The 19,602-nt window shown below is 41.5% G+C and overlaps 3 protein-coding genes across 4 annotated transcripts in view; 1 reads left to right on the plus strand and 2 right to left on the minus strand.

The window, feature by feature from the left end:
• The first annotated feature begins 79 nt into the window (after positions 1-79).
• Positions 80-1,741, plus strand: gemin6 (gem (nuclear organelle) associated protein 6). Its single transcript, XM_030149997.1, has 2 exons — positions 80-297; positions 993-1,741. The coding sequence occupies exons 1-2, from the start codon at positions 161-163 to the stop codon at positions 1,351-1,353; spliced, it is 498 nt and encodes a 165-aa protein (XP_030005857.1). The 5' UTR covers positions 80-160; the 3' UTR covers positions 1,354-1,741.
• Positions 1,742-2,594: 853 nt separating this feature from the next.
• Positions 2,595-19,602, minus strand: part of LOC115427147 (son of sevenless homolog 1-like) — a 28,738-nt gene continuing 11,730 nt past the window's right edge. The window contains exons 10-23 of one of the 2 annotated variants that reach the window (XM_030145613.1): positions 17,943-18,604; positions 16,923-17,004; positions 16,039-16,155; positions 14,115-14,218; positions 12,236-12,458; positions 11,916-12,035; positions 10,693-10,855; positions 9,660-9,777; positions 8,050-8,222; positions 6,760-6,876; positions 6,215-6,488; positions 5,095-5,139; positions 4,644-4,762; positions 2,595-3,507 (exon numbers count right to left, since the gene is read on the minus strand). In XM_030145613.1, coding sequence (XP_030001473.1) covers positions 3,091-3,507; positions 4,644-4,762; positions 5,095-5,139; positions 6,215-6,488; positions 6,760-6,876; positions 8,050-8,222; positions 9,660-9,777; positions 10,693-10,855; positions 11,916-12,035; positions 12,236-12,458; positions 14,115-14,218; positions 16,039-16,155; positions 16,923-17,004; positions 17,943-18,604 — 2,734 coding nt within the window. In that variant the 3' untranslated portion in view covers positions 2,595-3,090. The remainder of the gene's footprint in view (positions 3,508-4,643; positions 4,763-5,094; positions 5,140-6,214; positions 6,489-6,759; positions 6,877-8,049; positions 8,223-9,659; positions 9,778-10,692; positions 10,856-11,915; positions 12,036-12,235; positions 12,459-14,114; positions 14,219-16,038; positions 16,156-16,922; positions 17,005-17,942; positions 18,605-19,602) is intronic. The other variant, XM_030145701.1, reaches the window with a different exon arrangement.
• LOC115424551 (son of sevenless homolog 1-like) lies at positions 3,091-18,639 on the minus strand. The gene is made up of 13 exons (XM_030141933.1): positions 17,943-18,639; positions 16,923-17,004; positions 16,039-16,155; positions 14,115-14,218; positions 12,236-12,458; positions 11,916-12,035; positions 10,693-10,855; positions 9,660-9,777; positions 8,050-8,222; positions 6,760-6,876; positions 6,215-6,488; positions 4,644-4,762; positions 3,091-3,507 (listed from the first exon to the last, which is right to left on the minus strand). The coding sequence occupies exons 1-13, from the start codon at positions 18,637-18,639 to the stop codon at positions 3,091-3,093; spliced, it is 2,724 nt and encodes a 907-aa protein (XP_029997793.1).

The following is a 19,602-nucleotide window of genomic DNA, read 5'->3' on the forward strand; positions in this document are numbered from 1 at the left end:
TGGATTAGATACGCATTATATTTGTTCTATAAAAGGTGGAACCTTTGGTCAGGGTTCATGTTTCTGTCGGAGAATTAGAAGCTTGTGCACCCAACTCAGATGCTCGCCGAGCTGCTCGTGTATGTGACTGATTATTCTGAGATTGCTGACAATTCCCGTGATGCAGCGCACCTGGTCTCTGTCAGGTCCGTTAGACTGGATGCGATACATCAACAAATATGTGGAGGTGAAGGCGGGAACGAGCGAGGAGCGTGAGCACTGCGGGTGGCTGTTGACGGTGGATCCGGTGTCCGCAAGGTAACGGCGTCACGTGACCACGCACAACTTTCACTTGCAGAAAAGTAAGTTCAGTTGGTTTTTAGGAGAAACGAGTCAGTGAATTCATTTAAACTCAAAGAAAACGTCAGAACATCTCCAAGCCCTCATGGACCTTCTGTCGTTAGTTTGTCCTTTCGTTTATTGTGGACGTTTTGCATCAAATGTAGACTGAACCAGTCTGAAGGGGGACACCGGGACCAGGATCTGCTGTCCTTGTGTCTTTATTATCTCCACCAAGGAGGTTATGTTTTTGCCGGCGTTGGTTTGTTTGTCTGTCCGTTTGCAAGATAACTCAAAGTTATGGACGGATTTGGATGAAAATTTCAGGCAATGCTGATACTGGCACAAGGAACAAATGATTAAATTTTGGTAGTGATGCGGGGGGGGGGGGGGGGGGGTCACTGATCTGCCTTGACGGAGGTCTGCGCTCTCCGAGTGCTTCTAGTGTTGAAGTTTTCTTCTGGTTCCAACATCTTCCCAGTGGTTTTGTCCTGTAGAACATGTTTACAGTTTGTCATAGTTTCATGTTGGCGTTTTAATAAAAGCCAAAGTGTTTGATATGAGTCTTTACTGTAAATGTTACATAGCTTCACATTATGTTTGTTCAGATGGTGTACCAGAACCTTCAGAATGCCTAAATACCATTGATCCTGTGTTACATTTGACCTTTGCAGTCTGGTCCTGGTGAACTTTGGTGAGGTGGGCAGAGCTTCTGTGCGGGTGGTGATGGGTCACGTAGTGGAGAAGGTGGAGGTTCTGCAGGAGGGAGATCAGGAGATGGTGGACCGGCTCCAAGCCATCCTGATCCAGACCCAGAGCTCAGATCTGGACCCGGAGCAGCTGCAGTTGCGGAAGGACACCGTACAGCTGTGGCTCCAGAAGAACCTGATACCTGTGGAGGAAGAGGGGGCGGAGCTAAAGGTGGCAGGTGTGCTCACAATCTCTGCACCTTACAGGCCGGAAGACTGCAGGAGCTGCAACCAGATCATCTTGGACCGGATCCAGAGACTGATCCGGATTAAACCAGAATACTAAAAGCGTCTGAAGATGCAGGTCGACAAAACCACCCCAAAGATGAGATCAAATGGAAATACGAAAAGAAATCATGTAAGACATAATGAGATGTTTGAGGTCTCATCCTTCAGAATCAGGTCTGAAGCTCCTGTTTCTGACAAACTGGATTTAAACATCATGGACTCAACACAGGAAGCAGCAAAGTCTGAAGGTAGAAGCTGAAGCTACAGATGAAAACGTCTGAACCAACAGTTCAGTTAAAACCCAGAAGGACATGAAAGTCTGGAACTTTATCTTGTACATAATGCAAATAAAAAAACATTCACCTGTGGGTTTTTTCAGTTTGAGTCGAAGCTAAAAACAACAAAGCATTTTTGACCCAAACAAATAAAAGGTTCAGAAGCTGAAACATGTTGTAGTGTTATTTGAGATGCTGCCAATGAATCTGGTGTAACTCACTTTGGTTTATAGCAACTTGACACCATTAAATACCAGCAGCAGGCCTATCCTGGGTTCTATTAGAAGAGTCAGGTTTTTCAAAACCAGATAAGGTCTGATCCATGAAGATTCTGTTAAAACTCACTTTAAAAACCCTGCATCAAGTCAACCTAGTGTTTCAGTCCTAAACATCACCTTGTCAGTGTCCATGGTGACTCACCTGGTAAGAACTAAACTACCTTTGTGATCCTGAAAATCCAGAAATGAACCAGAAGACAGCTGACTAACCTCAATCGCTGATACAGAGGCTACAAAGACCAAATACTGTTAAGACCTGACGATAACCAGGATCCTAATGCACATCGTTGTAATGACGCTGGCCCTCGGTGGAGCTTTGTTACTTCATCCTTTAACGTAGAAATGTGGTTCAGACTTTCCACCAGTTTGATTTCTGATAATTATGACAAACACCTCCAGAGTAGGGAAACAGAGTAACATTAAATGTGAATGAGTTCTTAGCTCATTAATGTCCTGGAGTTTTCGAAATTTACTCTTTAAACAAGCTTTGTCTTCAGTTCATGGAGCCACAAATGATTGATTAAATTTGTTAATCATCTATAATATGGGGGGGGGGTCTATATTATATTTTTTTCCCATATGGCTGAGTTCCACAGCTTTAAGTGTTTTAAAGGTTGCTCCCACCTGTTTTATCAACTTGTCTGCTTTCTCCAAACACCCACAAATGTTGAATCAGAGGATAGAATTCATAATGAACTGAATTGAAGGGGTCAATATGATGAACAAATCGCAGACAGGACTTGGGCTGGTCTCCATCACATCAGTGTATAAACACATTTATTCCCTTGTTTAAAGAAGTCCATCTTCATCTTTTTTTCCATCTTCATTGACGAACAAGAAAAATCACAGCAGAACCATCTCATCCTCCAGAACCCTGTCTAAACAGAGTACCTCTTTGGTTCTGGTACCTTAAGGCTCAGCCTCAGTCTGTGGAGCACTACATTACCCACATTATCCTGTAAGGATCCTCTCAAGTCCAGTTAGGTGTGATCTGATGACAACCAGATCAGAACCAACAACATTGAACATTATATCAGCATTTAGCTGATGACACATTCAGTTTATATGTTTGTCTATCTGTGTATTTGAATGTTTGTGTGATTGTGTGTATCTGTTTGTGATAAGGGCACAAGATGTTTGTTTTCTTAGTTCAGTTTCTTCTTTTGAACTTTCAGTTTGTTCTGATCCAATCAGCTGTAGTGTTGTTGTCCAATCAGAGGAAAACCCACCCCCACTGTCCAATCAGAGTGCAGGAGGCGTGTCCAGCAGGGGGGTGTGGCTCAGCGCCTCCCTCTTATAGGTCTTTGGAGGCAGTTTTGGGACTGGGGGGCCGTGTCGAGGAGGGACAGGGGGGCCGTCCAACGGGAGGAGGGGTAGTGGTGGGGATGGAAGGGGAAGGGGTGATGAGGTGGAGGGGGCAGGGGTGGCAGAGGGGGTAGGGCCTGAGGAGGGGGGGAAGAAGGCCTGAGGACGGCCCTGAGGAGGGGGCAGCAGGTGGAGGGGCGAGGGGGAACTAAGAGGTTCCCGAGGGGGGAGGGAGGGTGGTGAGTCTGGGGGCGATGAGGATGACAGCGATGATGAATAACGTGGGGGGAGGAGCTTACAGGTAGGCTGACGAGGAGGAACAGCTGGGGGGCTGTCAATCATCTGTGACATCATCTGTAGGGGAGACAAGCGTATGAGATATAATATAACTAATACATTATGATACTAGGTTGTATAGGGGTCATGAAGAAATAAGACCAGATGATGAGCCTAGACCTACTGCTCCGCATCCATGATTACCTTGGTCTCAGGTTCAGCAGTGAGAAAAGAAAAGCTCAGACCACATCCTGGGTCCAAACCATGAGCTCCTAGGACATGAAACCTCTGAGCAGGGAGGCATCCAGGAAGCAACTGACTAGAGGAACCACTTCAACTGACTGCTGGAACTGGAGGAACACAAGCTCTACTCTGTTCTCCTCCTGAAGATGAACTCCTGACCTAATTCCCTGCACCCATCTGCACTACTTGTATCTGTGATCTCAGTCTTTAGTTCATGATCCTCAGCACATGACCATCGGTGAGGATAGGAACGTAGATCAAAAAGGAAATAAGAACATCAGACCATTTGTGAGCAAGACTAAAGTACTTAAACCTATGATTGCATCATATACAAGAAACATAGATGTGACCATGGACAAACCACACTTCCTGCATCCCTCGGCACCTGGAAAGAGGAGTAGGAGTTTGTGGACAACACTGACTTCAGTTAAAGATACAGACCTCACACTCATAAAGACAGTATACCACAAAGGAAATGGTAATGCCTCCACAAAACACAGGTGGACCAACTGAATAACCTCCATGAACCCCTAGCCCCTGCTGAGAGTAAAGAGCTGGTCCAGTAAAAACAACCACCACCCGATCCAAACCAGTATCCCATAGGATGTTGAAGAGGTCTGTCAGCAAGGACTGACCCACAACATCCAGTGCCCTCAGGAACTTTGGTCTGGTCTAATTCACCCCCAAGGGCTTCCCAACTACCTCAGAGACCTGAGCCCTAGTGCTCAAAGTCCTTCTTTGAGGACCCAGGTTCTGGTTCTACAACACAAGCCCTGACAGTGGGACTTAAGCCCTGGAAGTATTCACTGTCTAACAATGTCCTGTTGAAGTCAGCAGACCATGACCAGGTGGAAGGATTTGAGCACCTGAACATTCCCTGGAGCTGTGGTGTCAGTAGTAGATCTACCTCATCGGACACTGTTTATAGATCACTGATCTCTTCTAACAGGCAATTGATCAGGTTGACTTACTTTGGAAGGGGATGACTCTGCCGGCGCTGATTCTGGGCGTCTGCGAGGAGGAACAGGAGGAGGAACCGGAACATCATCCCCCCGACTGAAACTGACCATGGATGAGACAGATGATGACCCTGAGAAAACAGAGCACTGTGAGCATGCTGATAAAACACTGAAACAACATGGGACACTGAAAACAGAGTGTTGTGAGAGCAGGGAACACGGAGAGCACAAAAAAATGTAAAAACAAGACTGAGAGCATTAAAAAGAACATAATGATGTATCAACAGAACATGAACCTAAACCTGGTGGAACATCAGCAGAACATAACATGATCTGTTGGCTATGGCTTCTATGGAGATGGGCCATTACTATGGCGACAGTGACTAAATGCAGTGTATAGGTGACTCAGTGTCAGACAAGTGAGTGTGTGGAGGTGATGGAGGCTCAGGAGGGTCATACTAACGTGGGCCATGAGGAAGAGCGACCACAGCAAAGATACTGTCAGAAGCTGCACAGAAGAGGAGGAAACAGGTCAACATGAATCACCAAGAAGGTCCAGTACATCCATGACCTGTCTGTTACTCAGCTCTGCTAATATCACCAAGTGGTTTTCCCTTTGCCAACAGGGTTCTGACTCTAGTTATGAGCAAATTCATGTCAAAGAAGCGGAGTTGACACCAAGTGACCAATCACATTTAAATGTCAAGGTCAGCTGCATTTTTATCACAACAATGGTGTCTGTAAACAGACAAGAGGAATGTATAAACCAGACTAAAACCAACACAGGAAGGAAAGAAACTGTCCATGTGTGAATGTTGATACTCTAACCCGTATCACATCAGTTCTGGGGTTAGTCTAACCCTAAACATGGACCACACTGGGACAAAAAGCTCAAATAAAAAGGAGTCGGTCTCATCATCATTATCCTCAATTTCCCTACAGTGATAATAAAATGAGTTTCCAAAATCTGACTACAATGAAAACGGTTTATTCTGTTGGATTCATATGAGATACTATAACCTTGAGTCTCAATTCAGTCCTGATGACGTTTATGTTTGAGAATATGAACAAATAGAAAAACAGTCACTGTCAAATCTATTATTATTCACTAATAAAATCCTACACCGTTCTCACCCAGGTTATATATTAGTCCATATCGCACAGAGAAGACACAGGGTTTAAATGGTCGTTCCTCAGACCCTCTCACTTTCTAAATCATAATCCTGAGTGAGATTTCTTTCTCCTTTCTAAAAAAAGAAAAAGTCCTTAGGATCATCTCAGAGCTTTGACTGGTCAGTTGGCAGCATTATGTCCACCTCTGAAGTCACCCTGAGGATAATCGGTGTGATACAACATCCTAACAACCACCTGCTGTGACCAGGACCGACAGTTTATTCAAGACACTGATGGATCCAGAAGTGCAGACGGATGGAGGTTAGTATGGGTTAGTCTGTTTAGGTCACACAAAACATTATGGCTCTAGCTTTCCCAAGGTCATCTGGAACACACTGATCATCAAAGAACCATTTGGACACTGGACATGAATACCCCAGTGGGGTCAGGCTAATGGCAGGGGGGCTTACTTGAATGGAAGGGGCTGCTGGGACCTTGAGGTGAATCAAATACGCTGCCCACATCTGTGGTGCTCGAGGCGGCGGAGGCAGGGGGTGGAGTTAGTGGCGTGCGGGGGGAATTGGGTGCGGACACGGCTCCGCCCTCCGCCTCACTGTCAGGGATGCGGCTGTAGCTGATCTTCCTCGGTTCATTTTGCAGTGGCGTCGGGTGGCGCATGGTACCTGGTCGTGCTGAGGTGGGGCGGATCCCCGGAGACTTCAGAGGACAGGTGTACCGCTTCCCCTGAAAAGAGAAGGGGGCAGGGACAGCAGGTTAAAGACTCACCTACAATACTGATACATTCCATTATGGAATCATCCAATCAGTGGGGAGGCTTCTTCATCATATAACTGAAACAACTATCAAACTAGAAGTAATAAGTTACAGAAAATAAAACTAATAATAATGCACTTAAACGTTAATGCACTTAAACGTTAAAATTAAATTAAAATAAAATAAAACTAACAACAAATATACATTCAGACAGGTGTGTGGTTGCCATGGTGACACTTACAAATCGTGGTAAGGAACGGGCATTTCGAGGTTCGATCTCCAGAGATTTGTTGAACAGATAATCAGTAAAATCCTTCTCCGACTGGTCCTCCATTGGGTTCAGGTTCTCAAAGAACTTCTGCTCCAGAAAACACAATCATCAAACAGGAAGTGACATCGTTCATCAATTACAGAGTTGACTGTTGACCCATTTTCTCCCACAGAGGTTAAGCAGCTAATTTTGTCAATCTCTTCATCCAAACCATCTACTTCTTCTCTTAGACCCAGTTCCAACAAGGCTGATTAAAGATGCTCAACCACTACTTAGCACCACCTCTTTGATATCATCAGTCTTTCACTATCAACAGGCTATGCAACACGGTCCTTTAAATGTGGCTGTAATCAAACCTCCTATTAAAGTGGTTTAAATCCTACCTAACAGATTGTTTTAATTTTGTTAATATCAATAATGAATCTCCTCACTACACCACTTAGTCAGTGAGCTATTCTAGAGATTTATCATTTAACTCACACGTAAAACAGATTTCTAGGACTGCCTCTTTTCATCTGTGAAATATTGTTAAATAAGGCATATTCTAACGTAGAATGTTGTAGAAAAAATTAGCCATTAAATATTAATCGTAAATAACTTAATCATCTGATCATCCTTTTAATGCCGTTTCAATATATTATAGACCGCTTGTTTATGACAAATGTAGCAAAAAGCTGAATGCATCTTCTCTTTTGAGTATTTCTGCTTTTTGCGGTTGATAACAGCAAAAAGATGCCTAAAGACCATACAATGGAAACAGATACTGCTGCTGATGGAATGGTGAATTCTTTTGCAAACAAAGCTTTCACATCTTTTTATAGCACCATCAATGACTGCTGATGATGTAACAGGTCTGGAAGGGTTGTCTCAATTCATAGGGGAATAATTCAACCCTTACCCCATTTCAAGGGGTAGTGCCAAGTGCAAGGGCCAAGGGGGGTGAAAATGAGAATTGGGATTGGGCCTACATTTAAGCGGGTGAAGAAAAATTTGCATTTTAATAAAGGTTATAATTAGGGTGGCTCAAGCTGCTCTTAGTTATGCTGATATAGGCTTAGACTGGGAGACTCACGATGCACTGAGCTCCTCTGTTCCTCCTCCTGTCTGACTTTCCCTCTCCTCCTCTTCTGTACAGTAACAGCAGTTCTAGTTTTTAACAGTTATAGTTCAGTTTGCTGTGCATCCATGGGTCTTCCCCTATTCCCTGGTCCCTCTGGTCTGGCACTAGAATGTACTGAGTCTATAGTCTACTAGACTGACCCGGATGTCATTCTCCACCCTCAGACAGTAGGGCTGGTTCTGATACTGCTGGATCTCCCCAGTGATCTCGGCCACCTTCCTCCTCTTGCTGAAGTTAATCAGGTCTTTTCCGTGTCTCCGTAGGAAGTCGGGGTTTCCCTCCTCCGTCTTCAGGATGTTGGTCAGGTAGATCCCTGAGGAACACATGGATATGTTACCTTTGGCCTAGTGACCCATTAAATTCAAGTTGACCATAACACATGATCATCTCTAGGTTCCACTCCCCCATGGCAACAGCGGCTCCTCGTTGTCCGGTGATGTCACACTTAATATTGTGACATTGTTTCCATTTCAGTGCATCTTTTGTTGTTTTTGTCACTCTAGAGGGTATGCACATGCCATCACCGCTAGCGGAAGTCACCGTGGTTACGTCCACTGAGTGGCAGAAAGAAGGAGATGAGTAGCGGCTTTGGCTTGAATACTGTGAAAACTTTAGAACGATCTAAAAAAATCGGGAAGAGCTGTTGTGCCATTGATTGCACAAATAGGTTTAAAAAGCACTCGGAGCTATCGTTTTACCGGCAACTTAAACCCAAAGACAGAAGAAGCAGATGGATCGCTGCTATTCATAGAAATAACTGGAATCCAGGCAATGAAACCTGGATTTGTGGTTGTCATTTCGTGTCAGGTAACATTAATTTATGCTGTATGCTTGCGTAAAATCGTACCTTAAATTACATATCGTTTTGGCTAACGTTACTTCTTAGTAAAGCTCTTAATGTTAGCATCTGTCATTTAGTTTTTTTGTTTCATAACTGAAACGTTTTTGTCTTCAATTGTGTGATGATTATGAACCTTGTGCTCTACATGATTTGTGACCTAGCTTAAACTGAGGCTAACCTAGTTTTTCAAATAAGCACAAAGCTGTTGTAGCTGTGTTGTATCAAGTATTTGATGTTAACTGTACTTAAATATCCAAAGTACAAGTAGATCATACACTCACTTGGGTCATTACTAAGGGTTCAACTACAGTAAATCAGTAGTGAACTGTGAGCACTACTGCTAGGCCTTTACCTTGGCAATCACTGCCAAGAAAATTCGTCTTCACTGACATAAAACTTCAAAAACAATAGTATGTTGAATTGAAGGTGCTCACCAGCTGTAATCCTCTAATTAATGACGAGGATGTCAACAACTCTTTGGCTTTTGTATGCTTTCAGGCTTTGCATTGTGTATTTTCCTGGCGTTGAAATCAGGTACATATAAATGTCAGGATAGGTGATTTCCGGCCACATATCAATGTTCGTAGACCACTTGTTGTTTGGTAGTTGTATGGATCTGTGTCGAGTCCAAATGTCTTTAATTTCATGTTATATTCCACATTTTTCCAGGTCTCGCTGTAATTACTGCTATGCTCCGCCATGTTGAGCCGGTTTGTTTTTGCCACTCAGTCTTACTTAGAGGGGTGTGGCCCAGGGGGGAAGTGACATATGTGCATTCCCTCTATACATTGTTTATGTCTTGTTGCATCTTTAAACCATTTTCATCTTAAACAGTGTGACTTGATGCTGAAATACATCCTGGTTAAGGTTAGTTAGTTTTCGTCTACCAGACGTAATGCTGGATCATACCAAAGAAGGGCACACAGGGGGGGTTGATGGAACGCAGTTTGGCTAAATACTTCTTGTAGTGGTCTTCACTCAGCTCATGAGCCTCTTCCAGGATTTTCCTCTGACGGCCTGGAATTTGCTAAAACACAAAAAGATGATCATATTTAGAGTTCAGTGATATGAACTGTAAGGTTCAACATAATCCAATTAAGAAGGTGGAACACAGTCTCATCTCACTCCACTTTGTAGTCACTGTCTGACAGCACTACTCATCATGTGAATCACACACCAATGTTTGAAACAATACAAGTTAAAACTGCAAAAACTGTCTTTCGGGTAAAATAACTCCAAAGAATAAAATGGTTCCCATTCAGATGTATAAATGACATTCAGTTAAACATTTAATTACTTAGACTGTCAGTGACTCGAATATCTTTATTCATCATTCATTACTTTATTTTGAAACTGTACAGTTTAACAGTTAATTGTTTAAGGATAAGTGAAAGCGTTAATGTCAGACATACATCATAATGTGTTTATAATCTCAGAACATTTAAGGAACGATAAGGCCTATTCAACAGCTGTTTCTTGTTCCAAACTGCAGTTACAACATCAGCTGTTAGAGGAGATGAGGCTGTATTTTATGTTACCTTCACACTCAGTGTCCTGTTGCATCATAGGAGGGTTAACCCTAACCCTGAAGAAATCAAACCTCATCCATAACTTCAGAAAAAAAAACATTGTGTTTGTCAATGGGTTGATTTGATGAACTGAGATACAGATAAAAAAAAAAACAGCTTTACAAAAAAACATCACTAACAATTGCCATTTACTAATCTAATTACAATAACCTTTAAAAAAACAAACAAAACAACAGAAAAAGCAGCAGATGGCAGCAGCATTATGTATATCCAGTGTCCATATTAAGACCATATACTACAAACCTGGACTCCTATTAGAACTGAACTGAACTAAACCAGACCAGAACAAACAAAAACAAAAGCTCAGAGTAGACGTTAAGCTCCACCTACCAGGCCTTTGTCAAGTGTGTTACCTCAAAGGTGTGATCCAGCCTGTAGACCGGGGACGAGTTCATAGCGCTGACCACCTCCAGGACTCCATTAAAGTTGTTCAGATCCTGAAAAACCTGCAGGATCTCAATGATCCGGGACACAACAGCTACACGCTCCTCTAGATTCTCCGTCTCCACAATACACCTGTAGGGGGCAGAGCAACATCAGTATACACACCTCCACCTTATAAATACCCTATGAGATGGCTGTCAATCATCCAGCACACCTTAAATATTATCTAATGAACAAAAAAACATCTCATCTGAAGAGCGACTGCCTGTGGATTAAATAAACAGAGGAAACACTTCAGATTCAGTCTGACTGATGACAGAGGACTAAAGTTTTCTGAAGTTTTGTGACCAGACACTTGGAGCTTGAGGTCAGACATATCAGAACAGAAACTAACGATAAGGATTGAAGTGGGCCTAAAAGAGTAGAACCAACAGAACACACACTAATTCTATCAAAGGACTCTGATGTTTTTACTGTCCGTGTCCATCCTGTGGAGTCCAGGAGGGAGTTTTTACTTCAGGAAGGATTAGATAAGAATGTAAAGCAGACAACAGATAGTCAGTAAATGGGAATTTACATCCAAATGTTAAAAGAAATTTCTGAGAGTCAGCTAAAGAAAATCCAAATGTAGTTTCAACTGGTTCTTCTTCAGGGTATGTTGACAGAACCACATATTTGATCCAGAATCTGATTCACGTAGTCCCAAAACCTGAGTCAGTCTCATGTTTGTCTCTGATCTGCTGGTGAACATCTGAAACTTCAAACTCCTCCACAGTTTGTCAAAGCCGTTGTCTCACATGTTTCATCATATGTGGTGGAGTCTTTTATCTTTACCTGTCATTTACATTCATTTTCTGTATTAATTCAGTAAAGTCATATCCTGCTGAGAGCCAGCAATGCCTTTTTGTCCTTTGCAGAGTTTCAGTTTTACTTATAAATAAATAAATAAATAAAAACGCTGTTCACTGCAAAGGACATTCCATTAAAAAAAACCTAAAAAAGTACCTGAAAAAACTGTTGCATTTTGCCGTTTCCAATCAAGGCATTTATTTAATGTAAAAAAGCCAAAATTTTTACTTTCCTGGGTCTCAGGAGGATATTACTCAATCTGTTTACAGCCACCTGATTCATTTAGCATCATGATTCAGAAAACCAATGTTTAACAAACTGTGAAGGATTGATGAAGCCTTACTTCTCAAACCACAGCGTCAGGTTGGTGGTGTGGCGAATCATCCTCAGCAGGTTTGGGGAATGGATCTCTTTGTCCTCTTTGGTCCAAACACTGCCCACCAGTTCAGACGGCTGTACTGCCCTGCAGAAATCCAGGGTCAGAGGTCAACAGGTCAGGACACTATCATTTAGTCTTTGATCTCATTGGGTAAATAAGGTCTGTGTTAAAAACCATTACATACTGTCTTTAAACCAACTCCCAACAGAGAGGATAAACACAGAAGATCAGAGTCTGTCCTTCAATCAGAACATGTGTGACCTCCGACCCCTGACCAGTATTACCTGTAGAAGTCAGACTCCAGCAAGGTGAGCTGCCGTGCGATCTCGATGGGGTGGAGCGTCATGAGGTCAAACTGTTCGCTGTTTCCAGGTTTACAGATGTGCCACTCGATGGGTGGAGGAGAGTTCTGGAAGGTGATGCTGTGACTGGGAACACTCACCTGCACCTGCTTCTTCCTCTGGATGATCTTAGTGATAGACTCCACCCACTTCCTCATCGCTTTACCTGAAACAGGTAGAGACTGTAGTTACTAGGTGTTATACAGACTTCCTACTGTTTTCCACATTTGTGCTATTTCATAGTATTAAATCTGATGACATAAAGACTTTTTAGCATACCGGCTGACAGGCCGTAAGCTATTGTCATGCGGTGTCCGTCGGCGTCTGTCGTCCGTTACAAAAATTTCAATCGCCTTCTTCTCCGAAACTACAATTCCAATTGACTTCAAACTTGGTATATAGCTTCTTTATGATGATGTCAACAAAAGTTAGTGAAATTATTTGGATCCGGATCTGATTCTGGATTTGGTGTGACTTTGAAAAATTTCCCCATTAAAAGAGATAGGAAGTGGATTGATGCAATAACTCAGTAAATATCAATGATATCAAGTTGGAATTTGAATTTTTTACAGATCTGATTGGAATATGACCAAAACATGGGCTATTTCTGTAATATAATGAATACACATAACTGGGTGATAATAAATGGCATCTGGATACATTTCCCAAAGTTTTTAATTTGGCCGGTAAACTACAGTGCCATTGGTCCTATTTTTAACCCTTTGTGACATGGTCGATTTGAACCCGCTTCCAATATTATTCCAATATATTTCAGTATCTGGTGTTTACTACCATTGATGTGGGCAACGACGACCCATCACATTCTCATAACAAAACAAAATGTAGATGGTGAGATTTAAACTTGACAGAAAATCTGAATGTCTCTGTCTTTGAGCATCAATTTGTCCACATCCAGTCAACGCTAACTCAGGATTGATGAGTCCAGCTGGTGTTCACCTCCACTGAGACTGATGATCCCACACATCTGCAGTCAGTATCACCCCTATGTGATCTGAACTCAGTCTTTGAAGGTTGACAGCATGGCCCAATCCCAATTCACCTCTTACCCCTCCCTTTTGTGTGTTCACATGAAGGGGTAGGGATGTATTGATTCGCCATGACTCTGAGGGGAAGGGCTAAGGGGGAGGACTGTTTGGCTCTCGAAACAGAGATTTTTCGGGACCACACTACAAATGGAGGGGTATGAGAAATTTCCCATAATTCTGTTTGAATCATTGGTCAGATAGAGCTAAACAGCAAAAAAAGTGCAGCAGTGTGATGAAAGAAACACACAAATGTATTATTTTCTTCATAAACAACTTAATCATTTGATCGACCGTTTAATGCCAATTCAATGTATTATAGACTGCATTTCTGTGGTTTATAGCTGCAAAAAGATGCCCAAAGCCCATGCAACAGAGACAATTACAGCTGCTGACAGCATGGTGAATTATTTCAGAAACGAAGTTGCTGCATCTGTTTATAGAGGCATCGATGACTGCTGATGACGTAACAGGTCTAAAAGGGTTGTCTCATTTCATAGGGGAATGTTTCAACCCCTACCAGTTGCAAGGGGTAGTGCCAAGTGCAAGGGCCAAGGGATGGACTGGGTCTGGGCCTATGACATTAACTGTTCTTCAAACTCCTGCTGTTAAACTGCACCTTTTTACTTCTCACAGACTTTATGAATGACTGTAAACAGATTTACCTTTATTAGACTGACAATCTCTAACTCTAACCTCAAGACTCTAACTATAGATGTATCAATCCCTGTAAAATACCCTTTAAATGGCAAATAAAATGGATGTAAACTGTGTTTTACCTCTGACTGAAGCAATGAATTCCTCCAGTCGTCTCAGCAGGTGAGCATCTCTCTCAAAATCATAGAAGTGATGTTCAACCCAGTGGCGACAAACATTCAACACTCTGAAAATCACAACAAATATGATGTCTAGACACTTAACACAGCAAAGACCTTATCACAATGCAGAGGAAAAACCCAACAAATTCATAAAGTACAACACAATCAGATACTGCAGATGTCGTTCAACTAAACAAACATAGTTGTAAATTGTGGATTCTTGCATCTTTCATCAGTCGTTTGGAAGTTCCTCGTGCAGTAGATGTGATTCAACGTCTATACTGTAAGTTCTATGATAAGAAAATGAACAGCTCCGATATGAAAAAGGAATGATCAGTGAGTTAATACACTCAAAATGAGGTCAGGAACAACCATCAAATATGAACAATGTAGAAATTAAATAAAAATAAGGTCGTAGTACTGGATGTTTTTTGGATTACATTGATAGAAACTATTATAAAACAAGTATATTATTATATTCAGAGAAATCCCAAAAATGTCAAAAGAAGTTGCAAAATCCTGAAGACTGCTTGAAAAAAAATTGTAGGCTGTAAATATGGGCTAATTTGTAAATTTCCCTATGGGATGAATAAAATATCTATCTATCTAATTTAGAGAAGGATGTAAAGAAGATATGGGACAGACCTCTGTTGTGTAGAATATTCCACTCCACATGTTCTGTAGTTTAACAGACAGATTTATTGTCAGCCTAACACTGAATGAGGCACATCAAGATCAAAACTACAAAATAAGATGGAAATAAAGCTGGAGCTGTCCACAATCCATGGGGTTTTTATTACATACATGTAAATGACCTTAGTCCTGGTCTAGATCTAGGCCTTCACTGACACTTACTGTGTCCCCTATGTGGTGCTACAGAATATATCATGTCTCTGTACGTCATCCGTAGAAAATGTCATGTAAACCTCTACTCAGTCAGATGATGTTTGTCCCTTCATGAGGATGAATGAGAATGAGGACATCTTTATTTTTAGGGGACTTTATGCACCTTAATGGTTGTTCCATAAGTATGACTTCCTGTTACCAGTAGGTGGTGCTGTGACAAACCTCCATAAAGTTAGAGTTGTTTCTAACAGTATGATGCATGGTTTTCAAAATAACAACATTCCCATCAGATTTATGGAAAATAAAAGAGTTTGTTTTATGCAAGTTTGGTACATGTAGGTCAAACTTGGTTTCAGGGTAAACACACAGACATTGGCAACACTGCCAGACATTTCTTAGCATTTGAACAACTTCCAATCACAAATACACAAATTCTTAGACGTTCAGCCCTAAAAAGATGGAAAAAGACAAAAACATGTGTCACCCGAAGCTGCCTGTGCAATAAATTTCAGTGAATTAAGTTTGCTAAGACATATTTGAAAACAAAACAAAATAAAAAATATTCTCAAATTGAAACCCAGATTTAGATTCGCACTGCTGTTTTCAGTGAGTAAAAAATGTAAATCCTGATCTGAAAACTGGTATGAAGTTGCTGCATGACAAGTACAAACATAAATCTGTTGATCTTTCAGAGGAAACATTCACCTTTTACAAAATCCAAAATAATATTTGCACAGTTTTGACTAAGGCGTTGAAACACAGTTGACTAGATTTCAACCTGGTTTTCAGTTTTAATAAATAATACTGATGTCTCGCAGATTTGTACTGTATACGTACACATAGAAACATAAATATGAATAATTTAGAATAGATGGTAACAGACTGAATGGACTGGGACTTTAATCTTAATCAGTGGGACAGAAAAATAAAACACGGTGAAGCCAGATACTGAGATGTCAACGTGTTAAAGATTAAGACACTAGCGAATGCAAAAACATGGCTGCACTTTGAATGTCTGTTCAGCAGGGGGCAGCATTACCTGAGCTGAACTGGCTGAACAAACTCCTTACGAAAGCGTTTAAGTTCAGCGCTCAGCAGCTGCTCTCCACCCTCCATCTGATCCACCTCTGACAGCCGAGGCTCCGGGATCTCAAACCTGAACCAGAACAGAATCAGAACAGCAGACCTGAGATCAGCCAACGGTTTCAAAGATTGAACCTAAACATGTCCTGACACTATGAACACTACCTGTAGAAACACACCGGTATGTAGTACACTGTCTGACATGTTGATCACTACAGATAATGTCAGTAATAAAACAAGAAATTCATACATTAACAATTATGGTTCTGTTGAACTTCTCAGATAATGAAAACCAAAACAAAATGCAGGATTTTTAACTATCTTCAATATGGAACATTATATAGTGTAGAAAAAAGATCTTAATGTAACAGTATGTTTGTATATTGGACAAATCCAACACTGAATACATTAGAAATGTGTTGATTTTTACACTGTTTTATATTCCTCTAATCTTTTAGTTTCAATTCAATTCAACTTTATTTATAAAGCGCATTTCACGCACAAGGCAGACTCAATGTGCTTCACAACAGGTATATAATATAGCTACAGTAAAAAACATTCATTAAAAAAAAAAAGTGCAAGTGCAAGTAAACAATCGTATGTGCACACACTTAAACTCACATGCACACACAGCTCAACAGAATGCTGTCAAAAAAAGATACATTTTTAATCTGTTTTTAAAAATGTCTACTGATGTGGCATGTTTATAGCGTTATTTGTGAATTTAATACATTGAAACACAATCAATAAAACTAAGCTGTTGTACAGTGAAGTTATTTTTCTTTATAGTCAGTTATTCCTAATTATATTATTACTGTCTGTAGATGAAACACCACTCACCGTTCCATCAGCAGGTCCAGCAGCTCCTGAGGTTTACAGAAGGATCTGTACGTGGTCAGAAATGTGCGGACAAAGTTTGGATCTGAGAGAGAAAACAGAGACATGATCACATGACCACACAACTGTTGCCTGATTGGCCACGCTCACTCCTTTAGTTGGACATTCTTGAGAATACAGCTGTCACCTCAGGTTAGAGGTGATAGTTTGGATGTCAAAAGTCATATCCATAGTGTTTCATCTGCTGAGCCGTTTACAGACAAACACAGCGAAGCTTTGCACAGGTCTTCATGAGGAAAGATGCAAAAATGCCCTGTTAAAGTAGCACCTTCTCACAAACTCATAGTTTAAGTGTTTGTTGTATTAAAAGTAGTTTCAGTGGTTTCCCTGGACAGACGGCAGGTTGTTTGTTGCATCGTCTGTAGAACACTAATGTCTTTTGTACATTGTGTGTTACTGCAGATCATCTGGCCTGAATCAGAAGTGGCTGTCTGATGGCAAAATATCCACCACACACGTCAAATAATAGTGATTTTTTTTATGGCGTGTTTTTGCAGCTGATCTGGTCCACAGCAGTCCAGTGCTTTGGTTCCCGTCAGTTCTCTTACGCATGTCTGTATTCCAACACTAACCTGATACAACAACATTGCAGATAATTCAAACTTTCTTTTTAAGACTCTCCTGTTGGTGATTGTTGATGGATCTGTTAAGTCCCGTGATCAGTTTTCTATATTCCTTCACTTTTTCAATCAGACCGGTCGTGTAAAATCAGACCCTAACAGGACAAACAATTGCTTCAGCATTAACGGCTGCTCACATACAAGAATAAATGACGGAACCTTCAATAAACAATGGCTTCGTCCTTCATATTTGATGTTGTACATTCTCTTGTTCCATATCTTATGAATTAATCCTTATAATACGTGAAAAATTAGAAACTCAACTAAAATTAGTCAATCTAAAAGAAAAACTAAATCATAAACCTATGAAAAGCATCACACCCATTAAAAGCTGAAAACCCACCTGCATACATGTGGAAGGTGAGCCTCTCGATCAGCTTCAGGACTGTCCCAGCTTTGATGATGGGGATCCCGGACTTGGACTGGACGTTCTCCTCGAACACCACATTCTCTTCAGAGTCTGGTTCAGCAAAGCGGTATAACTCGGGGCCCGGCAGTCTCATCTGTTCTTCCTTCTCCTCCTGTAGTAGAGCTGAGTCCAGCATGCGCTCCAGCGTGCTGCGATACTGCAATGAGATCAGCGCCGCCATCCAGCCGTTCTTCTCTTCTGCCGACTTGGCAGCAAACACCACGCTGTTCCCATCCTTCAGGATGATTTCAAAGGCGTGGCGGTATTCGCCTTCCTTATCATCCTTGTCGTTGATCTGAACTTTGCGCATAAAGAACTTCTCCTTCAGGCGATACTCAGCAGTGGAGCTGGCGCCAGGGAGTCGTGGCGGGCCATGGTTGGATTTACAGCAGATCATCAGGCCATCAAAGAGGAAGATGTGCCGTTCATGTTTAGCACCAACACGTGTGAGAGTTCCCTCCATAATGAACTCGTTACAGCACTGTCCAATATCCTTCCCCTCCCAGCCGTCAATGTTCTTTTGAATCTCATTCATCTTTTTGATGGCGAGGTGCTTCCCCTTCATCTGATGGCTGTAGAACCGGCACGCTGACTCACTGTCCACCAAAGAAGGTGGTACAGAAGAAGACATGACACAAGAAAAAAGAGACAGAACAAAAGAATGACAGGACAGAGAAGAAACAGGACAAGACAAAAGGAACGACAGAACAGAAGGAGCATTTGGAGAAAAGAAGAAAAGACAAAAGACATGGTCAGCACTGCAATCAGATTAATTTTAGACGTTCTACTGTCAGTGTCAGTTCTATGATTAAATCTCAACAGACCTGTTTAAAGGAACAGTTCACCACTTTTATCAATAATACCAATCAGTTGCTTGAACAGCCATCACACTTGGTTTGACTTGTCTCCAGGGTTCATCTTTACCAATATCCATGACTTTTCCAGGCCTTAAAGACACATTTTCATGACCACCATCTATGCATCATCTGAGTCTGGTATAATTTTCTTCAACTGGATCCTTGATTGACAAGTGTGACTGACAGCTGAGTCAGATATTCAGAGCATCTGATATGTGTTGACTTGCATCCAAGCAAATTGGTCAGCATCAGGAGGTACTAAATTTTAGACTTTAAACATCATCTTTAGTGATGCAGAAAATAACATCAGATTAATAAAATGTAGATTTATCTTATTCCACTTAAGCTGATACACATCAATTATATGTATTTCTATATTTATCCAAGGGACATCTTAATGCAGCCTACAGGCACAACTCAGCACAAATCAAAAAGCTGTCAGATTTTCAGACTGATTAGGGTTAAAGATACATTGATCAAATGGATGATCAGATTTGGAACCATGATGGCTTTATTGATCTGCTGTTAAACCGTGTCTTAGTGTGTTAGTGAAGCTTCATTTACAGATGATTTGTGTCAGATTAAATGTTCATAATTTCCTGTTTTCTACTGAAGCAGTTCTGGAGCTAGCCCAGCTCCGTTGCTAGCCCAGGCGTGGTGCTAGCCCAGCACTGGTTCTAGCCCAAGGGCAGTACTAGCCCAGCACTGGTTCTAGCCCAATTTCAGGCGTCCATGTA

Source organism: Sphaeramia orbicularis, chromosome 1 (assembly GCF_902148855.1).
Source record: "Sphaeramia orbicularis chromosome 1, fSphaOr1.1, whole genome shotgun sequence".
Lineage (NCBI taxonomy): Eukaryota > Metazoa > Chordata > Actinopteri > Kurtiformes > Apogonidae > Sphaeramia > Sphaeramia orbicularis.

Excerpts from the sequence above, each read along its gene's own strand:
- gemin6 (XM_030149997.1), top strand. The coding sequence starts at position 161 with ATGCAGCGCACCTGGTCTCTGTCAGGTCCGTTAGACTGGATGCGATAC. Across the intron at positions 298-992 it reads GTGGATCCGGTGTCCGCAAG|TCTGGTCCTGGTGAACTTTG; the intron begins GTAACGGCGTCA and ends TGACCTTTGCAG.
- LOC115424551 (XM_030141933.1), bottom strand. The coding sequence starts at position 18,639 with ATGTCTTCTTCTGTACCACCTTCTTTGGTGGACAGTGAGTCAGCGTGC. Across the intron at positions 8,223-9,659 it reads CCCCTGTGTGCCCTTCTTTG|GGATCTACCTGACCAACATC; the intron begins GTATGATCCAGC and ends TGTGTTCCTCAG. Across the intron at positions 4,763-6,214 it reads CAGCAGCCCCTTCCATTCAA|GGTCATCATCTGTCTCATCC; the intron begins GTAAGCCCCCCT and ends CTGTTTTCTCAG.